This window comes from Sporisorium graminicola, chromosome SGRAM_1 (assembly GCF_005498985.1).
Source record: "Sporisorium graminicola strain CBS 10092 chromosome SGRAM_1, whole genome shotgun sequence".
NCBI lineage: Eukaryota > Fungi > Basidiomycota > Ustilaginomycetes > Ustilaginales > Ustilaginaceae > Sporisorium > Sporisorium graminicola.
The window spans coordinates 2,462,423-2,490,174 of record NC_043719.1 but is presented as its reverse complement, the minus strand read 5'-3'; the positions used below and the strand labels follow the sequence as shown (position 1 = coordinate 2,490,174).

The 27,752-nt window shown below is 56.9% G+C and overlaps 12 protein-coding genes across 12 annotated transcripts; 6 read left to right on the top strand and 6 right to left on the bottom strand.

Annotated features, from left to right (window-relative positions):
• Window positions 1-844: 844 nt before the first annotated feature.
• Window positions 845-1,651, top strand: EX895_000881 (uncharacterized protein; the record flags this gene model as incomplete). Its single annotated transcript, XM_029881482.1, has 2 exons — window positions 845-860; window positions 1,212-1,651. The coding sequence occupies 2 exons, from the start codon at window positions 845-847 to the stop codon at window positions 1,649-1,651; spliced, it is 456 nt and encodes a 151-aa protein (XP_029742868.1).
• A 390-nt stretch (window positions 1,652-2,041) lies between these two features.
• On the bottom strand, window positions 2,042-4,585 carry EX895_000880 (uncharacterized protein; the record flags this gene model as incomplete). The annotated part of the gene is made up of 1 exon (XM_029881481.1): window positions 2,042-4,585. The coding sequence occupies one exon, from the start codon at window positions 4,583-4,585 to the stop codon at window positions 2,042-2,044; it is 2,544 nt and encodes an 847-aa protein (XP_029742867.1).
• A 1,201-nt stretch (window positions 4,586-5,786) lies between these two features.
• Window positions 5,787-7,757, bottom strand: EX895_000879 (uncharacterized protein; the record flags this gene model as incomplete). The annotated part of the gene is made up of 1 exon (XM_029881480.1): window positions 5,787-7,757. One exon carries the CDS (start codon window positions 7,755-7,757, stop codon window positions 5,787-5,789), a length of 1,971 nt encoding a protein of 656 aa, XP_029742866.1.
• A 410-nt stretch (window positions 7,758-8,167) lies between these two features.
• EX895_000878 (uncharacterized protein) lies at window positions 8,168-9,843 on the bottom strand (the record flags this gene model as incomplete). Its single annotated transcript, XM_029881479.1, has 2 exons — window positions 8,168-8,573; window positions 8,660-9,843. 2 exons carry the CDS (start codon window positions 9,841-9,843, stop codon window positions 8,168-8,170), a joined length of 1,590 nt encoding a protein of 529 aa, XP_029742865.1.
• Window positions 9,844-10,924: 1,081 nt separating this feature from the next.
• On the top strand, window positions 10,925-13,084 carry EX895_000877 (uncharacterized protein; the record flags this gene model as incomplete). The annotated part of the gene is made up of 1 exon (XM_029881478.1): window positions 10,925-13,084. One exon carries the CDS (start codon window positions 10,925-10,927, stop codon window positions 13,082-13,084), a length of 2,160 nt encoding a protein of 719 aa, XP_029742864.1.
• A 569-nt stretch (window positions 13,085-13,653) lies between these two features.
• Window positions 13,654-14,835, top strand: EX895_000876 (uncharacterized protein; the record flags this gene model as incomplete). The annotated part of the gene is made up of 1 exon (XM_029881477.1): window positions 13,654-14,835. The coding sequence occupies one exon, from the start codon at window positions 13,654-13,656 to the stop codon at window positions 14,833-14,835; it is 1,182 nt and encodes a 393-aa protein (XP_029742863.1).
• A 384-nt stretch (window positions 14,836-15,219) lies between these two features.
• On the top strand, window positions 15,220-17,040 carry EX895_000875 (uncharacterized protein; the record flags this gene model as incomplete). The annotated part of the gene is made up of 1 exon (XM_029881476.1): window positions 15,220-17,040. The coding sequence occupies one exon, from the start codon at window positions 15,220-15,222 to the stop codon at window positions 17,038-17,040; it is 1,821 nt and encodes a 606-aa protein (XP_029742862.1).
• Window positions 17,041-17,152: 112 nt separating this feature from the next.
• On the bottom strand, window positions 17,153-18,016 carry EX895_000874 (uncharacterized protein; the record flags this gene model as incomplete). Its single annotated transcript, XM_029881475.1, has 1 exon — window positions 17,153-18,016. One exon carries the CDS (start codon window positions 18,014-18,016, stop codon window positions 17,153-17,155), a length of 864 nt encoding a protein of 287 aa, XP_029742861.1.
• A 429-nt stretch (window positions 18,017-18,445) lies between these two features.
• On the bottom strand, window positions 18,446-19,243 carry EX895_000873 (uncharacterized protein; the record flags this gene model as incomplete). The annotated part of the gene is made up of 5 exons (XM_029881474.1): window positions 18,446-18,460; window positions 18,555-18,616; window positions 18,693-18,758; window positions 18,848-18,907; window positions 18,994-19,243. 5 exons carry the CDS (start codon window positions 19,241-19,243, stop codon window positions 18,446-18,448), a joined length of 453 nt encoding a protein of 150 aa, XP_029742860.1.
• A 930-nt stretch (window positions 19,244-20,173) lies between these two features.
• On the top strand, window positions 20,174-21,553 carry EX895_000872 (uncharacterized protein; the record flags this gene model as incomplete). Its single annotated transcript, XM_029881473.1, has 1 exon — window positions 20,174-21,553. One exon carries the CDS (start codon window positions 20,174-20,176, stop codon window positions 21,551-21,553), a length of 1,380 nt encoding a protein of 459 aa, XP_029742859.1.
• Window positions 21,554-22,164: 611 nt separating this feature from the next.
• Window positions 22,165-23,139, bottom strand: EX895_000871 (uncharacterized protein; the record flags this gene model as incomplete). The annotated part of the gene is made up of 1 exon (XM_029881472.1): window positions 22,165-23,139. One exon carries the CDS (start codon window positions 23,137-23,139, stop codon window positions 22,165-22,167), a length of 975 nt encoding a protein of 324 aa, XP_029742858.1.
• Window positions 23,140-23,959: 820 nt separating this feature from the next.
• Window positions 23,960-26,986, top strand: EX895_000870 (uncharacterized protein; the record flags this gene model as incomplete). Its single annotated transcript, XM_029881471.1, has 1 exon — window positions 23,960-26,986. One exon carries the CDS (start codon window positions 23,960-23,962, stop codon window positions 26,984-26,986), a length of 3,027 nt encoding a protein of 1,008 aa, XP_029742857.1.
• Between the last annotated feature and the right edge of the window lie 766 nt (window positions 26,987-27,752).

Genomic DNA, 27,752 nt, shown 5'->3' with positions numbered 1-27,752 from the left:
TCCACAGCCTAGCACAGTACAGTCGAGCGCATACAAGCGCTGAAACGAGTCTGCACCGCGGAGAGAGCGAGAGAGCGAATCGACGACTGTGGTTAGATGTGTTGCTCGCCATCAACCCTTCTCTCCTACCTCTAGGAATTTAGTCCACCGTCGTCATCCTCAAGATCAAGAACATTTAGGTACGTCTACCATCGCCGCATATCTACCTGAGCAACCATCGCGTTATTATCACGAGCTGTTCAACTGACCATTTACTACTTCGCTTTGCACAGGTATGTACTCATGAACGAAAGGATTGTCATGTGGGAGGAAAGCATTTCGACATCAGCTAAGGATATAAGGCGGTCTTGCAGGTACTGTCGTTATGCCTTTGGAAAGGATGCAAGGAGCTACAGATCGGTTGCAAAGCAGCCGCGATGTTGGATGATCATGCAGCGACCAACCGACACATATCGAAGTTCAACACCACACATGGCAGCAGCAACGTCGAGTTCAGCACACCAGCACTCTCGAACGCTTCTCGATCTATCGACCCGACAGACTTTGTTCGACACACTCCTTCGACTTGCACAAGAATCCGAACTGCATGATCAATCCGACTGGGCTAACTTCAAGCAATGTACATCGAAGGGGAAATTGGCAGGTGCTCATGGAACGCTCCGTCAGGATGCGTGAAGTGAGCCGACCTAGGGAGGAGGACGATCCGTAGAACGAGCTTCATGTTGGTCTAGTGCTGACTGTTTGCTGTCTTTCTGTCCGACTTTCCACCACGTCTCCTGTTTCGCATCCGACTTTTTCGCACCACCATCGACTTTCATTCGACACTTGACCATCTCCAGCCAAAATGGGTCGCATGCACTGTAAGTGTTCACCACCACTCGGCGAGCACTCTCTCTTTATCGGCAGCCTCGTTGCGCTCATGTCTACTTCATGGTTCAATATTGCATCATGCGCTCTAGCTCGGCAACAGAGGGACCAGGTGGCCTGTGATCGGGCGCTCTGCTCGATCGGTTGGTCATTTGCCTCGAGTTGCCTGGCATGGCCAGTTTGTTGTTGAATACATGATCCCGAAAGAAGCAACAAGGCTGTTGATTAGAGAGTCAGCTCGCCCTGTACAACGCTGCACCACCCTACGCCCTCACATCAGAGAGACTAACATCCTTGAACATACTTGCATCACCCAACCAACCATCGCTTTTTTCGCTCCACAGCCAAGGGAAAGGGTATCTCCGCCTCGGCTCTGCCTTACCGCCGCACTCCCCCCTCGTGGCTCAAGACCACCCCCGAGGAGGTCGTTGAGCAGATCACCAAGCTGGCCCGTAAGGGTATGACCCCTTCGCAGATCGGTGTCCAGCTGCGTGACTCGCAGGGTATTGCCCAGGTGCGTTTCGTCACTGGTAACAAGATCCTCCGTATCCTCAAGTCGCAGGGTCTTGCTCCTCAGATCCCCGAGGACCTGTACCACCTGATCAAGAAGGCCGTCTCGGTGCGCAAGCACCTTGAGCGTAACCGCAAGGACATGGACAGCAAGTTCCGCCTCATTCTTATCGAGTCGCGTATCCACCGTCTTGCCCGTTACTACAAGACCAAGGGTGCTGTTGCCCCTACCTTCAAGTACGAGGCCGCCACCGCTTCCACCCTCGTTGCCTAAACAGCCTCGAGCACATCTTCTGTTCTACTCTTGTACTATGTTCCTTTGCTGGGCTGCTTCCATTCGAGCCACATAGGGTGCTCGTATGAGTTGCACTTCTCCTCCCCCTCACCAAAAATAGCAACCCAAGTCCTGTCCTGAACACGCAGGCATTTCTTTCCAATCTTGATCGGTGTGCGATGCGAAGGGCTTTTGAGATTGCACTTGAACGGGCGAAGAACGGATCGAGATGCAGAGAAGGGCCGGAGACAGTTTATGACACCAGACCGGCAGCAGTGCGAGCGAAAATGAAGACGAGAGGCTATCAACTGAAACATGCATGCAAGGAGTGAAAGCAAGAAACAAAACGAATGATCATGAGAGGAACGATCTATAGCGAGGAAAAGGGTGTCAACCAAGGATGCCGATGCTGTCAGAATAAGTAGGCAGCGCCTGAGTTGGACGATGTGCATCCGTGATGGTGGCCGCACGACGACGAGAGCGGGCAGCAACGACAGCCGCCGCGTGCTCGCGATCAATGAGCCCCAGAGCCAGCTGTTCAGTCAGCTCGTCTTCCTCATCCACATCAGCGTCATCGGGGATAGGGTCGAGCGAGGGCACTTCGAGCGCCGAGCTGGACGAGCTCGATTCGCTGACGATCGAAGCTGCGGAGGAGACGAGTGCCTCGCTCTCGCCAGCAGTGGGCACAGCAGTGGCGGTGAAAGTGGTGAGCGCGGTCAGGTCTAGCGAGCGTCGAAGCGGTGTACGTGCCAACGGTGTCGCTTGGGCCGAATAGTCGTCATCGTCTTCCTCGTCTGCCTCAACGACAGCGCGTGCAGCAGGAGTCGGCGGCGTAGATGGTCGACGCGCAAAACGAGAACCAGAAGCCTCGATCAAGCGTTCTTCGTCCTCGTCCAGCAAATCAACCGTGGAAAGTGCGTCGTCGTCCAGCGACTCGGCCACCTGCTGTCGGGTAAAGTCGACAGTGTCCGGATTGGCAGCGACATGCACTGGAGGCGTCTCCATCACCACGTGGTTGTCCGTCGCTGCTGCTGCTGTTGCGGGCGATGTCGAAGTGGAAGCTTGCGGCTCAGCTCCGCCTGGGAGCGAGATCTTGACGCGAAGCCTGTACTCGATCCTCAACGCCTTGAACGAGAAGCTGGGCACGACCAGACGCAGTTCGGGCTGCTGAATCAGCTTCTGCTTGAGAGGCGCCGACGATCCGGCCTTGATCATCTTTTCGTAGCGTCCGATGGCAAAGTTGCCCGTGTAGATCTGTCTCGCCTGTCCCTGCTCGTAAAAGGGCGGCAGATGGTCGTCGGACTGACGCTCCATGTTGACGATGCGGATGCGTTCGGACCACGAGTGAGGCCCGCTGAAGCTGGCGAGATTGTCAGGGTCTTCCTTCTCGATGACCAGAGTGCCGAGACGCGAGTAGGTCATGACGGATCGGACAAGGCCCAGTTCCACATTGGGTGCATATGATCCGACAAGATGCTGCGGCAGGCGAACCTCGAGGCTAAAGGGGATTTTGGTCTCCATGTAGAGCGCAGCCATGGCCGGCACGGAGAGGATGGCTTCGAACGAGCCTCGACCTCCCGACAGCGTGCTCTCAAGCGAGTGCGTCAGCCAGCCCTTCATGCGACCATCGACGCCCTCCTTGACATTGATGTAGCTCTTGCGTCGGCAACCGGGGAGACTCGGCCTTGAGATGGAACGAGCGATAGTACTGGGAGCAAATGCGGGAGGCGCTTCGAAATCCAGCGCGCCAAACACTTCCTGCGTGCGGCGGAAACCCCCCAGATCGGAAGCCCAGGAATCCTCATCGATGGCCTCCTCTTCCTCTGCCCCGTCACCAGAATGTGCGGAAGCCGCATCAGGCGAAGCGGAACGGTCGGTCGAGACGGAACGGTCGCCTCGCGACGTCACACGGCATGCTCGTATCGGTTCCAGCGTCGGCACAGCCAAACCCGCCGTGCGAGGAGGATAGGGCTCGACGGCAAAGGCAAGGATGATTCGCTCGCCGCGCTTGTGTGGGAGCAGTACCGATCCGAAACGCTGCCTGCTCACAATGATGTCAATCTCGTATTTGATGCGTGCCATGGGCCGCAGCTTCTGACCGTGCAGCTTCTCCTTGACCTGGCCAAACAGCTGGTTGGGCTTGGGCGGAGCGTAGCGGGTTTCCATGTCGATGGAAGGCGGCAGATCGATGTACTGCTTACCACGCTTGAATGACTTTTTGAGCTTGCTGTCGAGCATGTCGAGCGCGGAAGCGTGCAGCTTGAGAGGCAGGACAAAGCTGAAGGGCACGGCAAGGTTGTTGCGTCGACCATGATCGACAAGCCCCGTCTGTTCGAGCTCAAAGGCCCCTGATTCGAGGTGCGTTTTGGTAGCGAGCGTTTTCTGTTCGGAAAAGAATTGCAGCTGGCGTCGAGCGATGCCATGCTCATTGTCCATCGAATAGTAGCTCGAGTCGCCGACACCGAAAACGCTGGTTTCGAGCTCACCTCGAATGCGTGCCTTGATACCGGTGATGATGCCACGTTCTGGATCGTTGCGGAGGAGGTGGACTGCGCCCTTGATCTCGTCGCCAGGTCGATAGGTCTTGTAGTCGAGCGAGTCGGAAGGTCCTTCGAGAAAGGCGATGGTCTGGCATGCGCGTTGGTCGGGTGCGGAAGACAAGGGCTTGACTTTGCCGTTGACGTCGATGCGGGCTGCGTATCCTCGATTGACGGTGCTCGAGGTGCTGAATTCGGTGCTGTCGGTCAAGATGGAAGCTCTGGAGCTGTCGACAGTGGTCACGCGGGCCAGCGCTGATCCTGTCAGCAACTGTGCAGAGGTTTGAGGCCGCAGGCGGGTGGGCAAGGTGGCGTTGGCATTGCTGGGTAGAGTGGCGAGGTTCTCGCGAGTCAGCGGCACACTAAGACCAGCATGGGCGGAACGACCGACAGACATGGTGCCGTCAGAGCCACGCAGTAGGGATGCACTGTTCGACAGCGAGGCTGCGGGTTGCTGGCCGGCTCCCAAGGCACCACGCCACGACTCGGGACTGGTGGCATTGGTGACTACCGCCATTATGATGAGGTGTTCGTCGTCGTAGCAATCGATTGCCTCAAGGAGTTGAGATGGTGTCGGCCATGTCGTGGGTTTGGAGGGGGCCGGTGAAGGGCGAGTGGTTTGAGGAAGGTGAGGGAGAGGCAAGCACAAAAGCCGCTTGGACCTCTCAGCTAAGGCCCGGGGGGGGGGGGGGGCAGCGTGGGGCCTTTGCAACACTGCGATAAGACAGCCAGCCAGCCTCACACGGAAGAAACTTTCGGGCGCAGCAAGCAAGCATCGAAGCTCAGAGTTCGAGGACGCCGACATCTCGGCCCGACCAGCAAGACAGGCAGGGGCAAGATTCCCGGCAAGACGGGAAGGAGCACTTCATCCGATAACGATCAAGCCACGGAATCTCGCAGTCCGATTTTGAATGTCGTAATCGACCCCGCCTTCAGTTTGTCCAACGGAAGCAGTGCGATTCACGAGAATTGCAACTTGGTGAGACTAGACTTATTAGAGGATTAGAGAAGAAAAAGGGGAAAAATGCCTTTTTCAGCTGCAGGTCCCCGGGGCGTTGCGGGGGCGAAGAAGCGGATCCACGCTTTGGCTTCTCGACTCGACTCAAGTATGCCGACACCGGTGACCGGATCAAGAAAGCTCACTCATCCCTTTCCCTGTGACCAGAAACAGGCGGGGTTATCATGCCAACTCACTTGCAACACAAGATTGTGTCGATCTCTCTTGAGCGAACCAGCGATCGAATGATAGATAGATTGCAAGCAAAGACTCGGGTTGTGGTCCCGAGGGTGAGGCTGTGCCTGCAAGAAGCTGCTTCCCGACAAAAGAAAAAAAAGTGCACGGAGATGGCGCTCCGTATCTTTGATGCTACGCACGGCCCGGCCATGCGGAACACGGCTCGCCGTGTCATCTTTGGCCCATGTATTTGTTCAAAGGGTTTCGTAGTCTCATGACAAACTGCTCAACCACATGATCTTCCTGTTGGGCGCTCATATCATGAAGGAGAGAAAAATGCTTTTCAGAATCGAAGCCCTTACAAACAGTGAATGTCAAATGAAACCGAAGCCCTTCGTTGGTAGCCTGCGCGCCGCTCAGCGCATTAGGAGACATACTTCTCCTTGCCGATAATCCTCACCCGTTCAGATCGAAGGAAGTCGCTAATACGGTTGCAGCCGAACACCGATACCTTCTTCAAGCTGCTCAGGTTGCGGCAGATCTTGTCCAGACTGTCATCGTCGACGGCTCGGACGAACGACAGGTCGAGCACCTCCAGTCTCGGGAGATTCTTGGCGTTGGCAAGCACCTCAAGCCCTTTGTCCGTGATCCCGTCTACCGAGTTGAGCGACAGCTCCACTAGCTCAATACCCGAGTGGGTCAGCATGGGCTTCATCAGGCTGTCGTCGAGTTTCAGCATTCGGTCCAGGTGCAGATACGAGATGCCGGGCACGCCCTTCTTGGTCCATTCGGCAAACATGCCGGCGACCGTCTTGGCCTCTAGCTTTTCGCATCCGATCAGTCGCAATGTCTTGAGTTTGTGACAGTGCGGCTTGATAGCCTCTTCGATAATGCGGTCGGTAAGGTCTATGTTCTTGGATACATCCAGGTGCACCAGATTCGTGCCGACCGCCTTGAGCAGGCTCACCACCTCGTCGTCTTCGAGCGACTTGGGTGGGATGCCTGGCGCCGACACGCCGGGATCCGAGATGTCGAGATATGTCAGCTGGTCACCATAGCTTTCGAGAGGTTGCAGCATCGTCTTGTCCAGCGGTCCGATCTGCGCCAAACCAAGCTCGCGCACATTCGGGCAGTGCTTGACCATGGCTTCAGCACACGACAGATCAAACCGCGGCGACTCGCGGATCTTGAAGCTCTCAAGACGAGAACCGATAGCCTCAAAGAAGCGGTGCCACGCTTCCTTGCGCACCAGGAAAGGACCATAGAGCTCGACACTCTTGAGCTTCGGGAGCTTCTTCACCCAGACGTCCATTGCATCGTTGTCCAGCATACCGCACAGTTGCAGATTGATATGTTCGAGATTGGGCGCAAACGCAGCGATACTTTGGAGAGATTCGCTGTCCAGCTTACTGCAGTCGTACAGCGAGAGCGTGGTGATAGTGGGAGACAGAAACAGCTGTAGCGTTCTGGGGTTGAGACTGCGATTCTTGGAGATCGACTTGCTGATCGCATCCATGTTGCGGAAGCCAATGTGACCTAGCGCCTCGACATCTTCAATGTGGCGGCTGATCACTTCGATGCAGTAACTCTGTAAGCTGGGGAAGCTCTGGCGCACGCCGTCCTGCAGCGTCTTACGTCGCACCTGCTTCTTCTTCGGAGACGGCTTTGCTTTGGCGTCGGAGCCAGCTCCATTTGGACCTTTGTAAGCGGGACCGCAGCGATGACAGAGCGGTCCTTTGTCAGATACCTTGGTATACGAAGTGATGGTGAACTTCATCTTGCACAAACCGCAGTACGAGATGCTGCCTGGCGCTCGGTTGGCGTACGAGAAATTGGCACGCGAGCTGCTGGCTTGCGGCAAGCTTAGCGATTCTTCCCAGTCGACAGGTGCCGGGCCCTTCTTGGGCGGACTTTTCGGGTTATAGTCGTCGTCTTCATCATCGTCCTTCTTGGCTTTCTTCTTAGACTTGCCACTGGTGGTGGAGCTGCTGCTGGCTTCTGTAGCGATTTCGTCTTGTTGCGCACGCTTCTTTCCATTCGAGCGCGTCCGTCGACCTGAGCTCGTGCTCGCTTCGGTCTCCACACTGGCTGCGGTGATGGCGGTAGCTGCTGCTGCGGGAGGCAGATCGTCGTCCGTCTCGTCATCTTCTTCGAAGTTCATCGAGCTGCCATTGCGAGCCAACGGGCGGCGAGGGCGGGTCGCTGGCGCGCGGGAGGCATCAGATGGGACATCCGAAGCGGCCCATCCATTACTGTCGGCGGCGGCGGCGGCGGCGGCGGCCTGTTCTTGCTGCTCCTGCTCCCGTCGTCGGAAGCGATTGGTGTTCCTGGCTGTGATACCTCGCTCCCTCAGGAACTCGGTGAGCGCCGATGTGGGTCCACGAACGTTGGACATGCTGTCACCTTCACCTGCAGTGAGAGGCTTGATATAGGAACGTCGAGGCGATCTGTTGGTGGGATGAGGAAGAAAGTGGAGAGGGACGAGGGTCGGTCGGTGGCAAAGCGGGGTGTGTCGCGTGCTGTATGCAGGCCAACTTCAAAAAAGCTGAGTCGAGTTTCTTCTTGAGCCCAAAAGCATTGGATTTTTCAAGACTGCATACAGCGACATGCCTCCACACACTGCAATTTTGCGTTGATTAGGCTTTTGACACTCCGGCTGTTTGAGTTCCTGCATCCGACGACCCTCCCTCTGACACAAGACCGATTTGAGCTTCGGGCAGTCTTCTTTGGAGGTCTAGGAGCGAATCACATGGTATCAGAAAGCGTATACTACAAGTCGAAGCTGAAAAGAACAAACACGTGTATCTACACCGCACGCGTGTAATTGGACGGAAAGATGCCAGAGCGGCCATCGACGGTACCACGCCACCACATTTCGTCTTCCTGCCCCGTCACCTGGATGACGTCGCCCGTCTTGAAATACAGGTCAGTCTGCTCCTGCCCAGCAAAGTCATACAAGGCCTCTACATGCGAAGGAAGAGATGAGGGAGCATGAGGGGCGGCGTCGGATGTCGGAGCCGCGGCATATTGCTGCTGGAGTCTCGCCTTTTCCTGCTCAGCGGTTTCATACTGGGATGCCCCGTCGGGAACATCGGACGGACGCGCGAACGGGTTCGGAGGGAGATTACTGGAACTCGACTGGTACGAGTGAGGCTCAGCAGGAGCGTCGAATTGCTTTCCCCCCTGTGCATTGACAGGTGCATTGGCGAATCTGATGAACAGGCAGAGGTAGGTGGAAGCGTAAGTCAGTGGGGTCAGTACTGAGGAGACCAAGCGCCGAAGTGTAGAAAAACTTACTCGTAGTCAGGTGGGAGATCTGCGTACGGAGGGGACGTCGTACTCGAGCCCGAGGCTGCAGCTGTACCAGTGCTGGAAGGAGGAGGCGGCACTCTTCGAGCCGAGAAACTTCCAACTGGAGCTGCTGATGCTCCTGGGTGCTGCTGCTGCTGTGGGTACTGTTCCTGCTCGGCGTAATTGCTGGCATGCTTCATGTCTTCTTCGGTCAGCTCGAGATCGCCCGGTGTGGTACCTTCAGGAATGCGGTCGGTTCCCATCAACTCCGGTCGACCTTCAGCAGCGTAGATCGTCTGCCACAAAGGCGTCACAGCGGCAGGAGAAGGCCCGGGCAGCTGGCCAGAGAGAATACTGTCGACCTTAATGCCAGGCGACTTGTAGAAGCGTCCGTTCTCGTCGTCGCGCTTGAGGACAATAGTACCGTCCAGCTGAAGCCCGGCATAGAAGCCCTTGCTCTTGACATAGGACCAGCACGGTGCTGCCTCCACGCCGGACTCTACTTGTGCGCCGTTACCCACGGGTCCAAAGGCAACAGAGAGCTCGCCACCAAGGCTGACCTTAGGGTGCTTGAACGCGTCCACCGCCTTCTGATTACGCAGCACCAAGACGACATCGTAGATATCGAGACCAATGAGGAACCCATATCCGATGGTGTGGATCAAGATACCGGAAGGCGCAGACCACGAGCCATCTGGCAGCCGCGAAAGCACAACGCCGGAGCCGCTGGCTCCCGAGAAGCCAAACCCGGTGCGGAAGACGGTGAAGATGGCAAGGCCGTGCGCCTTTTGGAGCACCTTGGGAGGGATCTTGCGAATGACCTTCTGCGTCTTGCGGCTGTCATACTTGTGCGGATCCTTGATCTTCTTGCCCTTGGCGTCGTATTGCGGTGCTGCAGGTGGAATCACAGCGTTCTGGTCGTTGAGGCCGGCTGCATTGTTGGCATCTACTTCGACGGAGGCCCCCTTGGTGGTGAAGGTGCGCAAGATGCGAGCGGCCTTGTCGCATTCCAAGCCGAGCTCGGTAGGCCAGAAGGATTCAGCGCCGAATTTGCCGGCAGTGCGGTTGGTCCACTCGCCCACGGGAGCCAGCACGTTCCAAGCGCCCGTCTCGACCTTTTTGTAGCCTTGCTTGAGCTTGTCCCACCTGGGGTCGTCCGTCTTGAGCGCCTTCTTGAGGTCGATCGGCATCTTGCGCAGTTGTGTTCAGCTCGCGTGATAGGATGAGATAGTCAAGTGCGAAGATGCTGTCCGAGTAAGATGGTGGCAACGAGGAGAGCCCGCATTGCCTCGAATCCAAGTTGCCTCGAGATGCTATCCAGGATGCACGAGACCAAAAACGTGCAGCTGACTGGCAGCACACCGAACAGCACAGCAGTGTCCGCGGACCAAAACGTGATGACATCTGTGCGGCAAAGGTCGCTTCTTATTTTAGGGCTGCCTTTCCAGCTTCGCGTGCATAGCCATCTTGCTCGGCGCACTAAAAACTTTCTCAGCTACCGGCATTCGCTGACTGTCGGCCCGGACTAGCTTGAGACACATAGAACCGCAGAGACTTACCTCATCTGCGCATGCATTGGACTCACCATGGCCGAAGTTGTCTTCGGATGGCCATTGATGCAGATCTCGTGCAGAAAAAACAGGTTCAAAGATGCTCAAACAGAAGCCCTACTTTAAAGATGTAGTCCATATATTCAAATCATATCCAACCCAACAAATTGGCGGTCTTAGTATAGTGGTTAGTACAGCTCGTTGTGGCGATCGGGAGACACCAATCGGAAGATCTCGAGGACTACTGAGCCGAGCAGACGGATGTTCGATTCTTCCAGACCGCAATTTTTTTTCTCTCATATTTATGTCCAAAATTCAGCGCTCCGCCTGGGACGCGACGTAACACGAAAGCTAGCCTCTACAATACAGCTCAGGGCTCCTGCCTGTAAAAGCAGCGTCAACAATGCAGCTTGTGCTATGCATGATGCAGCTATGGTGTCAGGACCGCAATCGGCAAGACTTAACGCTGCTGGACTACGCAGGTCCAACATTGCGGCGCTGGCGAGGAGCTTTTACGCACGAGAGGTGGGCCAGGCTGCGTCACGGGTGCACATCAAACCAATTTTATATGTGCGTTTGGCCTAGAGTGGAGGTTGAAAAAGCGCGTTGAGAGCAACACAAACACAGACACGGTTCTGTTCAAACCCTAACTCCATCATCTCGGTCGTCTCCCTTGCACCGATTGCCGCATTGCATTTGGTCGAGTATTCGTCGCCCCGCAATGACCATGTCGGACACGACAGTCTTTGATGTCGACTATCCCTTCCCCGACCTCGAACCAGCTCGCGCCAGGGAGTCGCTTCGTTTCGCAGCTCTCGAACTCTCAGATCGAGGACTAGCATCTTCTTCGAGATGGACGCTCGAGCTGCTTCAGTCTGTCCCTTACACAGAGGTTGTCAGCGAAGGACGTTTCCTATCAACTCAGAGCCGCTCCGATGATTCGCTGATGGGCACGTCAACGCCTGCGACCAAGCGACGCTCGCACGCTAGATCGCACATACCAGAACACTCGACACCCGCTCTTGGTATGCATCAGCGGATGTCGGTCGAGCCTGGAGCAGAAGATGCTTCTGCAGCAGAGACTTCGGGGCGATTTGTACCCACCGCCACCTTCGCCTCGTCTCCCCTCGTCAACACTCGTCTGAGCCGCATGGCGTCGCCAAGAGACGATCCTGATAGCTCGCTCATCACGGTCGATAGTGAAGAGGGCGCTGCTCCTGGATCGGCACATGTCCACTGGCAGTCCAATACCAACTCGGTCGACTGCTCGCCCGGAGTTTCGCAACTTCGTCTCGGTGGCGCGTCCTCGGCTGGCTCGGCGCTGGAAGAGGAGTCGTACCTGCTGGCTAAAAGTCACTTTGATCAGCACCAACTCGAACGCTGCTTATGGGTGCTCGAGACCAGCAAGGCCACTTCGGACAAGGCTCGCTTCCTGTGCCTCTATGCCCGCTTCCTCATGTCCGAACGCAAATTGGACGAACACGGCATGATCATTCCCAAGCCTAATGGCACGCTTCCCGCTACTTCGCCCAACTTGATCCCCATCCTCAAAGAACTCATCGACGCTTCGGATCCTTTTCTGCTGTTCTTGAAAGGCGCCATCTTGCGCAAGCTCAATCGTCCCATCGAGGCCATGGACTGCCTTATCCGCTCTGTCCAAAGTTTCGCCTACAACTGGGCTGCATGGCAGGAACTTGCCATGACGCTCGAACCGGGCGAGGCGGATCAGATGGCGGATCTGCTGCCTGAATCTTTCATGGTCAGCTTCTTTCGCGAGTTCCTCGACCGCCATTCGGCGCAAGAGGGCGATGTCACCATCACGCGCATCGACCGACTGCTCGAGTCGTTCCCTCGATCCGCATACCTGCTCACGTGTCGAGCGCAGACCAATGTGCATCGGCTCGACTACATCGAGGCCGAACAGGATTTCCAGGAAGCTTGGTCGATCGACCCGTACAGGATCGACGGACTGGCCGACTACTCGAATGCACTCTACCTTCTCAACCGCACGGCTGAGCTGGCGCACCTGGCCAACAAGTTCAGCTCGTTCGCCAAGGATCGGCCCGAGGTGTGCTGTCTGGTGGGCAACTACTACAACCAGCGAAGCGACCACCATCGCGCCATCGAGGCCTTCCGACATGCTCTACGTCTTGACTCGGGCTGTGTACCCGCTTGGATCCTGCTGGGCCACGAGTACATCGAGCTCAAGAACAGTCATGCTGCTGCCGAGATGTATCGGCGCGCGCTCAAGATCAATCCGCGCGAGTATCGTGCGCTGTACGGCCTGGGCCAGGTGTACGAGCTCAACGGGGCCTACAAGTACGCGGTCAACTATTTTCAAAAGTGCGCCGCGATCCGACCGTACGACGGACGCATGTGGTCGAGCATGGGCATTTGCTACGACCACTTGAGGCGTTCGCAAGATGCCATCTCGTGCTTCAAGCGCTACCTAGCTTGTCGTCTCAACCAAGGCGACACGGTCATGGGCCTGACGCGGATCATCGAGGTCTACGAAAAGGAGCGCGACTTTGAAGCCGCAGCGTGCTACCATCGACGGCTGGTCCAGGTAGTCGACCGCGCCCTGGCCGGTACCGAATCCAACGTGGTTGCGCGCTATGCCCGCTCGTACATCATCGCAGCGCGGTGGGAGATGGGCGAGATCGGTGCCAAAGCAGCGCACCAGCAGCAGCAGCAGCGCGCCGAAACTGGAGGCGTGGTTACCGCAGACGACATGGAACAGGATGGCGAGCAAGGCTCGGCTGCCAAAGTCGGCAATCTGGCTCTGGCCAACGACTATCTGCAAAAGGTCATCGCAGCCGGGACCGAGCTGACGGACAGCGCCGAGATCCTGCTCAAGCGACTTGCCTTCTTACGGGATTGAGGCCGATTGAGGCCGAGGGAGGGGCGAGGAGTCGGAGTCCGGTCACACTCAACTGCGATCAGCTGTGCATCGCGGAATAGAAGTGGACAGAGCGCCTTGGAAGAGTCGGAAGGCCGTGTGACAGACAGTTGGTCATTCTTGGCAAATCGGACGGCAATGTATTTATTCTAAATATTATGAATGCACCACTGGACGCCTCTAATAGTCATGGCGTGATTCAGTGAGGAGTCAGCACCGTCAGCCGCGGTTGAATGAATCTGACTGTTCAGCTGATTGGAAGAAGCTTGCTAGAAAGAACGAAGAAGAAAAAAAGGAAGACCGGCATTGTCGTTGATTGTCTTTTGCCAAATCGGGACATTGAGCAGGAATTAATGACAAACGTCATGTCGCAGACGTGTCTAAGAAGTAACGGGCGCTGGCTGAACATGTGGCGTCTGGTCGAGCCTAATTTCAGTTTGCATTGCCGTGTTGCTCTCAGCACGGTGTATATAAACCCAGCCAAACACCCTTTCCACTCCGGCCACCACCCTCCCTTCCGTATCAACACAACAAACACATTAGAAGGAACCATGTCGTCTTCGCCGCGAAACTATCTTGTCTGGGGCGCCAACGGCGTTTCCGGTATCGCAGCGCTTCGAGCCCTTGTCGAGCAGCCCAAGGCCGTGGTGGGCTCGATTCTGGCGGTCTCGCGTCGTCCGCCCCAGGTCGACCTCAAAGACCCGCGCATCAAGTTTTTCTCGATCGACATTCTGAACGCCTCTGTCGATGAGATTACCGACAAGCTCAAGGCGAACGGTGGCGACAAGGTCAACGCTGCCCTGCACTACACGTACATCGAGAAGAAGGATGCTCAGGAGCTGCTGGATGTCAACCACGTGCTGCTGAGCAAGGCGCTCGATGCCACCTATGCGGCGGCTGGTAGCGAGCTCAAGCACTTCCATCTCCAGACGGGCTACAAGTGGTATTCGCTCCATCTGGCCAACAAGGACATCGCCTCGCCCGTGCCGTACCGCGAAGATGCGCCGCGTGGACCCACGGACCCGCCCAACTTCTACTACGACCAGGTGGACACCCTCGTGGCGCACGCCAAGAAGCACGGCTATGCCTGGTCCGAGACACGACCCAATACGATCATTGGCGCGGCCAAGGGCAACTTTATGAACCAGGCCGTTTCGACCAGCCTCTACCTCACACTCGAAAAAGCCAAGGGCAAGACCGAGGTGCAGTACCCGGGCAACAACCTCAACTGGGACCAGATCTTTGTCTCGCAGAGCACCGCGATCAACAACGCGCGTTTCCAGGTGTTCCTCACCGACCCGGCCAACGCGGGCAAGTGCGAGAATGAATCGTTCAACATCGAGGATGGCGACGAGCGAACGCTGGGCCAGATCTGGCAAGACCTGGGCAACGAGTTGGAACTCAAGATCCTCCCGCCCACCGCCTCGGGCAAAGCCGAGTACAACGACAAGCCGCCTAAGCTGAGCCTCAGCCTGGACGAGTGGAGCAAGCGTCCCGAGAACATCGAGGCGTGGAAGAAGCTGACGAGCGAGAAGGGGGGCGATCCCAAGGCCTTTGCCGACCATTCGACTTTTGGCTTTGCCGACTTCACGCTGGGTGCGACGTTTGACCAGAAGGGTAGTCTGGACAAGGCTAGGAAGGCTGGATGGGATGTGGTCTGCGACACGGTCAAGGAAGGATACCTGGAGACCTACCGCTACCTCCAGCAGATTGGCACGCTTCCCCAGATCTGAGTTTGGTTCGTAGTCATGATTTTCATTGTTAGCTAGTCGCGCACTCCATAATCACATTCTTCCTTTCGCATCCCGCAATTTGGCTCTCTTATGTGTGTCATAGGAACGGAAATGAGGTCCAAGAAGAAGAGTGCGAATGATGCCAAAGGATTCGGAGCGTTCGGACTCTGTAATCCGAAACGCAATTAAAAAACCCTGCGCGGCTGCTGCTGCTGCTGCTGCTGCTGCTGACAGTTTGCCGGCCCGATTCTGATTTCGAAAAGTGTTGTTTTCCACTTACCGCTCGCGTCGCTGTTGCCGACACAACACGGACCCTGATTCAAATTGAGCTTTCTGCTGATCCAGCCTTCTCCTTCTCACCATCATCACTCCCGTTCCATCATCATGTCGGCACCAGACTATCGCTACCTTCAGGCATGGGCTCGCCCCTCTGCTTCCAAATCCTCTTCATCATCCAGCTCCACCTCGAAACGCCTCTACGATGGCAGCACCTCGTACGAAGCTGTTTTGCCCACCACCGATGGGGACACCTCTACCCCGGCAACGCAGACTCAGGACAAGGATGCGCAACCACAGCAGCAGCAGTCGGCCTATCAGGTTCGACTCGACACTCCGGGCGGTATTTCGTATGCGCCTGATGCGCTGGCGCAGCACAATTCGGTCAAGCGTTTGTTCATCCCTTCTACCATGCACGATCGCGATACCAAGGAGTACGATTTTGCGCGCGAGATCGAGACAAAGGAGAAGAAGGCGACAGCGGTGGTGGCCGAGAAGGGTCCAGAGCTAGACGAGCATGGAAGGACGCAGGCACAGGCGTACAAGGAAAGTGTGGAACAGCAACATTCGGATAGGGCTTCAACTCCAGACCAAGTCAAGCCCTTCGAGTTTCCTTCATCAACAGAGCCAGCTGCGGAAGAGGGCAGCATCCAGGCTAAGAGCGGTGACACGGCTTCGATCATGACCAACGCTACGGCCGTTTCGACGCAGTCCAAGATGACGACACTCACCCTGACCGCAGAACGCACGCAGACACTGCCCGTCAACGTATCCGTCAACGCAGTAGCTACCCCCTTCCGACCACCGCCTTCCATCACCGGCGACGCGTCCTCGGCACGAACACCCTGGGCTGCCACCAGCAGCTGGACCTCCCACCGCGCGCTCGACCGCATCACGGAAAAGGAAAAGAAGCTCGGCATCACCCACTTCGAAGAAGCCACCCAAGGCAGAGTCCCCTCGGCCCACGAAGCGAGTCTGTTCCAGCACCCGTCGGACGCGGCGACGATCAAAACGGCGCGTGCATCGGGCGAGCTGCTTGTAGAAGACCTGTTTGTGCCCGACCCGAGACCGTGGCGTCCGCTTCGATACGTGCGCAAAGTGGATCCGCGTCAGATGCTCATCCTGTGTGCAGGCGCTGCGTTGACGCCAGGTCAGGTGGCGGCCATGAAGCTCGGTAGTGATGCAAGCTCGATGCTCACCACCGACACGTCAGCCACCCTTTTCGGTGCGTCGGATGCAGCTTCGGTCTACAGTTCCGTGCCTACCGACTTTTCGGTCCAAGCGACGCGCAAAGCCATGTTCGGCGCGGGCAAGCTGCCAGACTACAAGTCGCTCGAGGCGCAACTCAAGACGTCCTCGTCCCTATCCGCCTCACACGAGGTGGAAGAGAAGCGCGCGGGTCTCGGGTTCGTCTTCTGCCCCACACATGACCCACGTGCACGTCATGCATCCTACAAACGCTCGCCCGAAGTGGATGTGGAGCCCAACTTCTCGCGCAGACTCGAACGTGCGCCCGAGCTGTGCCACTCGACCGTTCGCCGAGCCGCATTACGCTCTGCGCTCGCCGCGCTCGAGTTCACCAGATGGGAGTCCGAGGGCTTTGACAAGCTCGTCATCGCCACGCACCACACGTGGCTCGTCGACGGGATCAGTCGTTGGATCTGGGAGTGGCGGCACAACAAGTGGCGCATCATGGCCGAGTCGCCGCTGGGGCAGGTGGGCGAGCAGGTGCCCGACCGCGATCTGTGGGAGCTCCTCGACAAGGCGGTCAAAGCGTACGAGGAGATCGACTGCACCGTGAGGTTCTGGAAGGTGAGCAAGGAGCAGAATGCGGCAGCGGTGGCGTTGGCGCAAGAAGGCGCATGCAAGGAGAATCAGCAGCCGGGCACGGTGCGCTGGACCAAGAAGAAAGTGCTTTCGAGTGTATGAGGTGCGTGATAGATGTGGGGCGAGGGTTGGCAATTGTACAATATAGGATCCTGCAATGAACAGGCCGAGATGCCGTCCGTGGATCGATTCTTGTGGCAGCGCTTGTGTGATATCAGCGCGAGTGCAGGAAGAAGCGTGTGGGCCACGCTAAGCCCAGCACGGCGTCGTACCGCTTCCTGAGTGTGCCAGAGATCAGCAACCCGTCATTTGCCAGCGGAACCATCGACGCGACACTAGCCAGCAGGACGACAGCCAACGACGCAGCCACTTGGGCCTTGGACCGCCGCTTCCGCATGCGCGTGCCTTGTGTCGACGAAGACTTCCGCAGTGGGAGTGAGCGGAGCAGTGCAGGGACGGCGTAGGCCACGTGGACGGCGAATGCGGCGCTGAGCAGGGTATAAGCCGCTCCCATAGCCGCGCGCACAGGTAGGTTCGGGTGGGACAGCGAGTGCGCTACGAACGAGTAGTCGAGTTCCGAGGGCGAAAGGCTCGAGATGGGCGCGGTGCCCGAAGCCGGTAGGACGCGATTGACGATTGCGTGGTGTAGGGCGAACGGTGCCAGCAGCCAGCCGGAGCTCTGCGCCCATGTCAGCTTTGCCTTGCTGCTCGCTACCTCCGTCTCCCCCGCAGCAGGGCTCGCAACAGTGAACCGAGTGATCAACCTCTTGGCCAGGCCCGCAGCCAAATGCACCCCCAGGGCGGCCCATACGACCGCCTCGCCCACTGCGCTCTGGTACGCCACGCGACCCAAAAGCATCCACCGCGAAGCTGCATCCACGCGATCATTCATATCCCCCGTTACCCCGTACAGCAGCCCCACCAACGGTGCTGAGAGATGCACTACGCCGAACGCGCCCAGCACACCGGCCGAGGCGGACTGCACGCGTGTGAGCGAGGATAGTGCAGCACGGCGCCGCCCAGCCGGGAGGATGAGCGTCGTGCCATGCAGTCGCAGGCCGAGGATGTGCGTCACCATCGCTCCGTTGTCGTCGTAGCGTCGTGGTGGAAGAACGATACGCACGTTGGGAAGTTTTCAATCCCGCTCTCAGACCAACACCAAAGCGAGAAAAAAAAGAGCCTGCATGCTTGCGCATAAATCGCATCCCGACCAATTATCGCTCGGCTATCTCTGATCCACCTGACCACCAACAACCGGCGCTCCCACTCCATCAACACGCTCTCCAATCAACGAGGGACCCCAGAATCCAAGTCACCACAAAAAAGAGTTTCGAGATAACGAGAGATGATGCTTGCAATTCAGCTGTTGGTACATTGCTTCTCGGACGCAAGAATGACGGAGATAGATTGTTTTGTGCGGCGAGAGGAGTGACGATAAGCCGGCTCTCGCTTTGCTCGAGGTTCGTGCAAAGCACTGCTTGCTTGAACTCGACGCAAAGCAGCTGCTCTATGCCGAGGCGTACTAAAACCAGTCAAGAAGAGGTATTTGAAGGCAGTTTCGTTAGTATCATGTGTGCTATGGCCACCTTGACAGGCACACTGTTGCGGTTGCTTACCTTCTTGGTGTACTCCTGGGCGGTCTTGTCGAATTTGGCGCGGTCTGTGTTGTACAGCTCGGCTGTGGGCGGAGTAAAGGCGAAAGTCAGACTCTGTTTCGAGAAAGTTCCGGTAGCGTGATCTGAGTGGGAACTCACCAATGGAAGCGACCAATGCATCGTCTGGGTTGGGCTCTTGGAGGAGCTGAAGTATGGAGAGCAGGACTGTGAATGCGCGTGTGTCGGAAAGAAAAGCGGAAAGGGTCAGCGATGTAAACGTCGCTGTTGGACATGATCGAGAGGGTTCTACTCACTAGTGACCGCCTTTGTGCTGGGCTTCCACGCCTCGCTCTTGAGGATGCCGACACAGAGATCTGCAAGGGATCAAAGACAGAATTAGTCAGTACCGTGGGTTCAAGAAGAGCAGCTTGCTTCCAGCTATGTATGCTGCGATACTCACTTCCGCCCTCGTCAATGTTGGGGTGGTAGATACGTGTGTTGAAGCGCACCTTGGGCGACTTGAACGGATACTCTATGGGGAAGTCCATGTCGACCAAGAACGTGCCGCCAGCATAAGGGCTCTTTGCGGGGCCTTGAAGCTTGGCGGTCCACTTGTAAATGTTGTCCTCCTTGGGCTCTACGGTGATACCGTCGACGGGCTCCTTGGTGAGGTCGGCGAGCTCCTTGCCGATTCGTTTCGACGAGGCCATCCCAGTAGAAGGGCTTCCGTGGTGAAGCTACTAGATGGTATTGTTGTGAGCGGTGCTACGTAAGACGACAGACTGCGTGTGGTCCCGCGAAAGAGACGTTGATGAGTCGGGGATGCCCTCGATAAGGTGACGAGGGGGAGGATGGTTGTGGTGGTGGTGAGTGTCGAGTCGGAGCTAAAGGAGGGGAACTAAGCGCCTAAGTCGGCCTCGGGTGTGTGACCGTGTGATTGTGTATGTGCCTTTTCGAGTCAGTCAGGGCGAAGCATTTTTAGCGTGAGAGAGCCCTAATGCGAGTTCGGTTTCAGATTTTGCCTTCTTGTGGAGGTGAAGCGCTGAAAAGTTTAACAAACACGCAAAACAATCTGGAGCATTGCGTTCCTGATCCCGACACACGAAGAGCGAGCGCTCGGACGGCAATCAATGCCAACAGCTTCTCTTACCGAGGAGACAGCGTGATTGCTTTTTATAGAAAGACGCTGCGCTGGACTGAATCGCACAGCACCACGGTCAATTGTCGCCCTCCGATGATATCACCGCAAAGTCGAAAACGCGCCAAGAACTCGTGCTGAAATGCCTGCAGCCTCTCTGCAGAGTTCGAGGCCCATGCGTTTATAATATGCATTTTCCCTCCACAAACAGAAGGCGTTTCTTCTGGTTGCTTTATGACATGGTCGGATTGGACAGCTGGCAATCCGCAGGGGCTACAGGGCATGCAACTCATGGTCAGAGTGGGCAGTGTTGTCCGCTTCGAGGGGCGTTGTCCAGTGTCGTGCGTGATTCGTGGGCATGTGGTTGCGAGGCTTTTCATACTGCTTTTGGGCCCCTCCTCTGTTCAGCTGGGCAATGCTGAGTTTCTCCTCGCAACTTGTTCAAGAGTTCCAGTTGAACACACCATTGTTGCTCTTTCCGACCACCACCCTATTAGCAAACATGCCCTCCAACCACTCATCCAAAGGCGTCGAGCTCCTCGCCATTCCAGGTGCCATCGCCACCCAGGAGTATGACGGCGATACCGTTGTTCTCGCTTCTGGCAAGTTGCAGGCACTCCTCGTCAGCATCGAGCTGCACGAGGATGCTGCTTCTGCTGCTGCTTCAAGCAAGGAAAAGCAGCCCGATTACTCGACCGACCTCTGGCTCGTGCTCTCCATTGGGGACGACTTCTCCCTTCCCGTAGCAGCTACTCAGACCATTATCCCACAGGGCGACACCTCCAAGCGTGCCTACATCTTCCCCTCGCTCGAGCTCGAAGGTGCTTCCATCAAGATTGCGCTTCCCGCCACAACCAACGTGGCCGACGTCACCCGCTTTCACCAGATCCTTTCACAGTATGCTGCCTACCAGGACCAAGACCGTTCGGATGCCGGCACCATGGAACTTATGGACGAGGACGGCAAGGTGCTCGGCGTCGTGCAAGGCTTCACTGTCCACGAATCCGACGCCATGTCCGACTCCGGCAACGAAAAGGCACCCGTACTCATCGACCTTCCTCCCGAACCCACCAGCGAGAGTGAAAAGCAGAACCTCGAGGTCGATGTGCTCTCCGCCGAAGAAAAACGCGACTGGTTGATTCGAGGTGCTGACACCATCTCACGCACCATCATCAAAGCTTCCGAGTTTGTCGGTGATAGGATCACCGGAGCTGCCGACTCGTACATGGCCAAACGTCCCCCTGCTGGCTCTTCGGGAACCTCGACACCCAACAACGAGAAAACAGATGCAGGTCGCGACCCGGTCAAGATCGGGCACAAGACGCACGCTGGCGTCCGTACACTGCACGGTTGGTCGGGGTCTGCGGTGCAAGTCTCATCCAAGACTACCGGTGCCATCCTGCGCGTAGCCGGAAATGTCGGCGACAAGATCGGCAAAACCACAGGCATCCAACGCAAAGTCAATCCGGACGGCACTGCCGGTCCCGCACCTACCGGTATCCGAGGCTTCGTCAACCGCAGCCTCATCGCCGCCAACACGGTGCTCGACGGCATCGACGCCGGCGCACAGACGCTCCTCTACACCAGCGGCCAGGCTGCTTCCAACGTCGTCGGTCACAAGTACGGCGACGACGCGCGTGAGCTCGCCGAGGGCATCGGAGGTGCGGGCAAGAATGTGTTTATCGTATACAAAGATGTCCGCGGCATCCGCAGATCTGCCCTCTTGAAGGCAGCCAGGTCGAGGGTCATGAAGGCCAAGCTGGACGATGGTAGAGAGGTCACCATCAAGGTCGACGAGAAGGGCCAGGCTGTTGCCTCGTCCGTTTCTGCTCCGGCTAAAACCGCTTCAGAAAAGTCTTCCTCCAACCCGCCTCCTTATTAAACTATTTGCTCTCGTTCCGCTCCAACAGTCAGTGAGCTCCTGTCACCCGTACGGTTTCTCATATTTGCTACGTCCGAAAAACAAATACACCCTCGATAGTTCCTGCAGGAATCCCTCGCAGAACGACGTTTGTGCTTGCAATCACTGGTTACGCTTTGAGGCTTCAAGGCTTCAGGCCTATTGAAAGTGTTGGCTGGAGCACTTGAGCCGGTGTTGAGTGAGATAGGCAGCCCCGCGCTGTGCCTGGCGAGCACCAGTCATTCACGTTGAGAAAACCAAATTCTGGGCCATTGCTTTACACTGGTGGGAGAGATCGCAGCGCTAAGAGAAGCGCAGCGAGGAAAAGAATCAGGAGCCCTGTGCAGCGACTCGGTCTACTGTGACCCATCTAATCTAAGTACATGGTCGTATTTCATTTTGGCGTGTTACATGGAAGTCGCTATTGTACGGATGTGAGGTTGTGGGTAAAGGAAGAAAGAAGTACGCGGTCCTGCTTCGTATGAAGCGGGGGCACGGCAAGTGCGGATGCAGGTGCGGATGCGGACGCGAAAGGTGAGGAACGGGTGAATCCGACCGCAACCGGCCTTGGATGCAAGCCATCGCCCACCAGCTCAGAAGCAAAAGACTTGGTCCTCGAGCTTGCTGATGGTGCGAGGAGGCTTGTAGCCGAGCTCCTCAAGGTGCTTGGTCATGGCCTTGGTCATGGGAGGCGGTCCGCACATGAGGATCTTGATGTCGTCGGCGGGCTTGGGCAGATTTTGCTCGATCGCCTCCTTGGTGACGAAGCCGACGCCGCCCTTCCAGCCCGGGGGAGCCTCGTTGAGGAAGTAGTGGACGCGGAACTGGTCCTTGTGCTTGACGGCAAGTTCGTCGAGCTCCTCCTTGAGCAAGATGTCGGCCTCCTTGACGTTGGCGTAGATAAAGTCGATCTGGGTCTTGTCGGCTGGGTTCTTGAGCGCAGCGCGGATGATCTGGAGGCAGGGGGTGAGACCAGTACCACCAGCGATCATGCCGAGGTGACGCGCGAGACCGGGAGCGTATCGCATCTGACCCTTGGGGCCCTTGACGGAGAGCAAATCGCCAATCTTCATGAGGCCAATGTACTTGGAGACGTTGCCCTGCTCGTACGACTTGACGACGAGGTCAAAGAATCCGTGGTCGTCGTCGGACGAGGTCGGGGTGTAGGAGCGCATGACATTCTTGCCTCCGACGTTGGCCTGGATCGAGATGTGCTGTCCGATGGGCAGGCCGAGGATGTTGTTCTGACGAGGCAGCTTGAAGCGGTAGAGTGCCGTGTTATCCGAGAGCTTCTGCTTCTCCATCAGACGGAACTGCTGCCATTGGGTGGGGTTGAGCACGGGCTTAAGCTTCTGCGAGTCGAAGTAGAGCAGGGCAGCCACGGACAGGAAGGCGCCTACGACAAAGGCGAGCACGACGTTGAGCTCCATCGGGTTGGTTGCTGCGTCGTAGATTTGAAGAGGTTCGAACGTGGGGAAGAGTCGCGCCGCAAACTTGGTGGTGGCAATGCAAACGCCAAACGTGGCCAAGATGGAAGTGACAAGGACGACTTGTTCGACGAGGACCATGCAATTGAAGCAAAGGGGAGCAATCAGAGGCCAGTGTGAAAGGATGAGGAGCAGGGTCGAAAGGTGTGAAAGGAAGCTCGGCTCAACCTCGAAATGACGATGTGAGCCAAGCGAAGTTGAATCGACCAACGAATAATGTGTCTGTGCGTGGTGCGAAGATCTTTGGATCTCTCTGGAAACTTCAACGGTGCCGCGCTCTCTGCTTTACCGCAAGTGAGCCTTGTTGGATTGGCTAAGGTCGAGGCAGAGAGCTGAAACCTAGTTAACCCGCAATGCGTGAATAGTGATCTAACATCTTGCTAAAACATTTGGGAGCACGCGTCCAAGTGTTAGGTTCCAGTTCTTGGCCTCAGGGGCTGCCAAGCACAGACCAACGTGGACAGCCTCGTCAGAATTTGGGCTGTGTCACTTTTGGTTGATTTTACGTTGCTCGAAGGGTCTCGCTGAGATAGCCCACGTTATGGACTACGAGCTTCGGTGTTCAGCAGCGCCCCACACGGTGGCACCGGGAATCGGAACTGCGGCGTGGCACTTTGGATATCATCATACTGAGACATCACTTCGACACAGCCCAGCAACAAGTCGCAGACTCTGAAACAGAGTAGCCAGCATACTGGCTTGGTGGGGGAGCAAACACCGCCCGTCGAGCTGCGTTCGCCACTTCTTTCTCTGCGTCCACGTTCCAAGGGCACCACTTGCGCCTTCAACTTGCCAACGCTAGTGGCTGGAGGACCGACTATTGTACTACAACCACCACCACCACCACCAACCAACGAGCCAAGCCGATTTCCTCAGGTCTCACAGCGGGCTCATTGACAAGATGGATGCGCTCAACGTAGGCACTTCTCACTTGAGGAAGTCCACAGAGCACCTCTCACGCGCAGCCTCGAGCAATGGCTACTACTCGGATGGTACCATCTCCTCAGCGTCCGACATCGCCACGTCCCTCCTCGAGACTTTCAACACAGTCCTCTCGGAAGCCGATGGCTACCTCACCTTCTTCGAAAGCCGCATCCGACTCGAGGAAGAATACATCCGCAACCTCAAGCACTCACTCGAGAGGCAAAAGGAGCTCGATGCCAAAATCAACTCCAAGATTGTTGGCGACGTAGGCCTCATGGCCGACGCACAGCGTTACCCCAGTCTCAGGCGTGCCTGGCTCGAGATGCGTCAGAACGATCAACGCGAGCTCGAAGCACGCTCCTACATGGTCGAAACGTGTCGTCAGGCTGTCCTTGCGCCCTTGCTGGCCTTCCGCGATTCGCAAGAACGCATCCGCAAGCGTGTCAAGGAGGACATCCGCAACAGTCTGGCCCAATACGACGAAATGCGGAACTCGAGCCTACCCAAGATCCGACGCGCCTACGAAAAGAGAGCAGAGGAGGTTGAGCATCTTCAACTTCAAGCCCAAGCCGTCGAGGATCAGCGCGTGCTGCTCAGCACTCGGACTGCTGATCGCGAGGCCACCTCTACCAACCACAGCCGTCTTCCCTCCTACTCGGACGCTGATCCCACAGCCACATCGCCGCCATCCACCTTCTCTGTCGCAGGCGGCAGCGGCCCTACCCTGATACGTCGCAAGAGCAGCCGTCGTCACTCGCGCCGTCATTCGAACGCCTCGTCCAAATCCCTAGGTGCTTCAGCCAAAGGCGCCGAAAGCTCCGACGAGAGGTCCACCATCGGCTCGCCTCCCACAACAGAAGCGCATCTCCCAGCAACAAATGCCTCAGCTCTCTCAACATCGCCACCGACGCCCAATCACGAAAAGGCGAAACCCAACTTTTTTGACGTTTTCAAGTCGCGCGAAGGATGGGACACGGCTAGAAAGGAAGCACCCAAGAAGATCGGTGCTCTCATCACCAGGATGCGAGAGGGTGGTCAGGCTGGTGCTGGAGGATATGGCGGTGCTGGTATGGGGGATGGTGGCCCCTCGACGCCGTCGATGAGTGAAACTCTCCTCGGCACCTTTGGTGGCAACAACAGCAATCCCTACAAGGCCACACAAAGCATCGCCGCCAAACAGGCACGTGCCAAGAGAGAGGTCGACGAGGCCGACAAGGCGTACCGCAAGGCCGTCTTCGACTTGGAAACGCTGCGATTGCGCAGGGTGCGGACGCTAAAAGCCGCTGCAGCCTCGGTGATCGAGTGTCGGACCGAGCTGGCACATACAGCTCAAGCTGTATGGCTGCAATCAGAACGCTCTCAAATTGTGCTGCACGACAAGGGCAGCGGCCTGCACCAGCACAGCGAGGATCTGGTCAAGACGACCCTTGACGAACTGGACCAGGAACTCAAGTCGATGGAGGAAAATTTGCCCGGCGTCAGAACCCTGGAAGACAACCGAGTCTCCTACGTCAACTATTGGCACGGCGAGCTCAAAAATCTTATCTTTGGCACGCCGCTGGTCGACTATCCGCTTACCGTGCCATATCGTCTTAGCGATACGATCGCTCCTCCCCTCATTGTCATCAAGTGCATCGACTTTATCGAAACGCACGCCATCAATCTGGCCGGCATCTACCGGATCTCGGCGAAACAGTCGAGCGTCAAGCAGCTGGCTCTGGCCATCGAAAAGGACGAGCTGGGATTCCAATTTGACCCCGCCAAGGACGAGCCCGCGGCTGTCGCGGGCGTCTTCAAGGACTACCTGCGTCAGCTGCCCGAGCCCGTGCTTGCTATACCCTGGGCAGAGCGCATCAAGTATACCCACGAGAGGGAGGAGCATATTCGGACAGGATTCGCCGTACTGAAAGGAAAGATTCGCCGACTGCCGCCCATTCATCAGATCACGCTCAAAGTCATTGTCCAGCATCTGAGCAAGGTGGCCCAGCACGCAGACCAGAACAAGATGACCGCTGCTAACCTAAGCGTCGTGTTTTCGCCGTGCCTCTTGTCCGAGGCGGACCACGAGACGACGAGCGTGGCTGCTGCCATGGAGGAGGACAAGACGATGGAAGATCTCATTCTCTATTGCAACGACATTTTCGATCTCAAGACGGCGGGCGCACCCTTGCTTCCGCCCATTACGTCGACGCGTGTGGACGAGCTTTCCAGAGCTGGTCAGAGTGCAGCCGACGCAGTCTTTGCTGCTTCGTCACCGACGACAGAGAGCCCGCTGGAGGCGCCTTCGCCATCGGATTTACCCATGGTCACCGGTGCGAGTCTCAAGAGAAGCAACGCGATTACCACTGCTGTTGCGGTGGGCAGCGAAGGTGACGCCGATGCCGCTGTCAATCATTCTAGGACCGCCAGTGGAGGTTCTGCAAAGGGTATCGCAGCGGCTGCGCATTTGAACGGCAGCAACCTTGCGGCCGGTAAACTGCCGAGTCAGCCGCTTGATGCTGAGGTGACCAACGCCCAAGGTCTGCCTCGAATTCAGACTGCAGACCTTACCGCGGATGTGGATGTGGATCGGGCATCGAGCAGCGCCGTTGTTGCGGGTTCCGAGAGAATGGACCATCTCCGTCAGGCTCAGCGTGCCGAGACAGACCCAAGCCCTCGTGGCACCGTCGCCGAATTGAATCGTCAGCTCGCTGCTGCGGATGTAGCTGACAGCAACGAATCTCCACTGCGCTCGAGCACAGGCTTGACAGGCGAGGAAGGTGAGATCTACCTTGCCGCCACTTCCGCTTCGGTACCGTCTCCGCTCGCAGCCTACACTCACGGACCGCTTGCACCTGGTCTGCTCACTCCTGCATCGCTGCGATCGCCACTCGACTTTGTGATTGACTCGGCTCAGGCTTCACATGGACACCCGACACCAACGGCCGAACATTTGAACCCCGATGGAGACCATTCGATGACAGAGACCTCGCCGATCGAGGCCGAAGAAACGCATCACGGCTAGCCGTACGACTCTTGAAGATAGTATTCTCGCAGACTGTAGCACTGCATTGTAAAAGCATTATAGCATAGCAAATGGACTTCGTTGATACATGGCCGGCTACGGATGGGCACGTGTGTGATCTGTGAGAGTGCAATGGAGTGGAGCAAACCTTGGTGCACATGACAGTGCAGACAGGAGTCGCCACGAAGGTGGGTGCTTGCAAAGATGGATGTGCAGTCGCTGTAGACGCCGACGAAGTATGAAAGTAAAGCGAACTGTGCCTGGTCGTGTTGTTGTATGCAGTTGTTGAGCAGGCCCGCTTAGATCGCTTTGTTATGCAGCAACCATGCACCTGTCAGGAGCAGCCGCCGCACGCCGCGGGGCGTCCTTTTTGAAGGCTCTCACCCACTTGCCAGTGTTTGGTGAATCGCGCGTGGATCGCCATTGTTGCTCTTGGCGTACGATCAAGGCTAAACACAAGCTGCGAGGGGAAGTGCTCTTGATCCACGACTGTCTCTCATGACATAGATATGACCTTTCTGACGACAGCGACGCCACGACGCTTGGCATCGACAGCAACCATGACCTAGTTCAGTGTACGCCTCGATATTGGCTTTCGACGATTCAGCAGGAGGGCCAAGCGGATATTCGATACACGTGGATCATGCTGAACAGCTGGTGGCGTCGACGACAGCTGTCTGGCTCGGCAGGACGAGGGACTTTGCAAACGGAAGAGGCGTTTCAGGACGGTGACAGCGTACGTGAGACTGCTTCGTTGACTCATCGC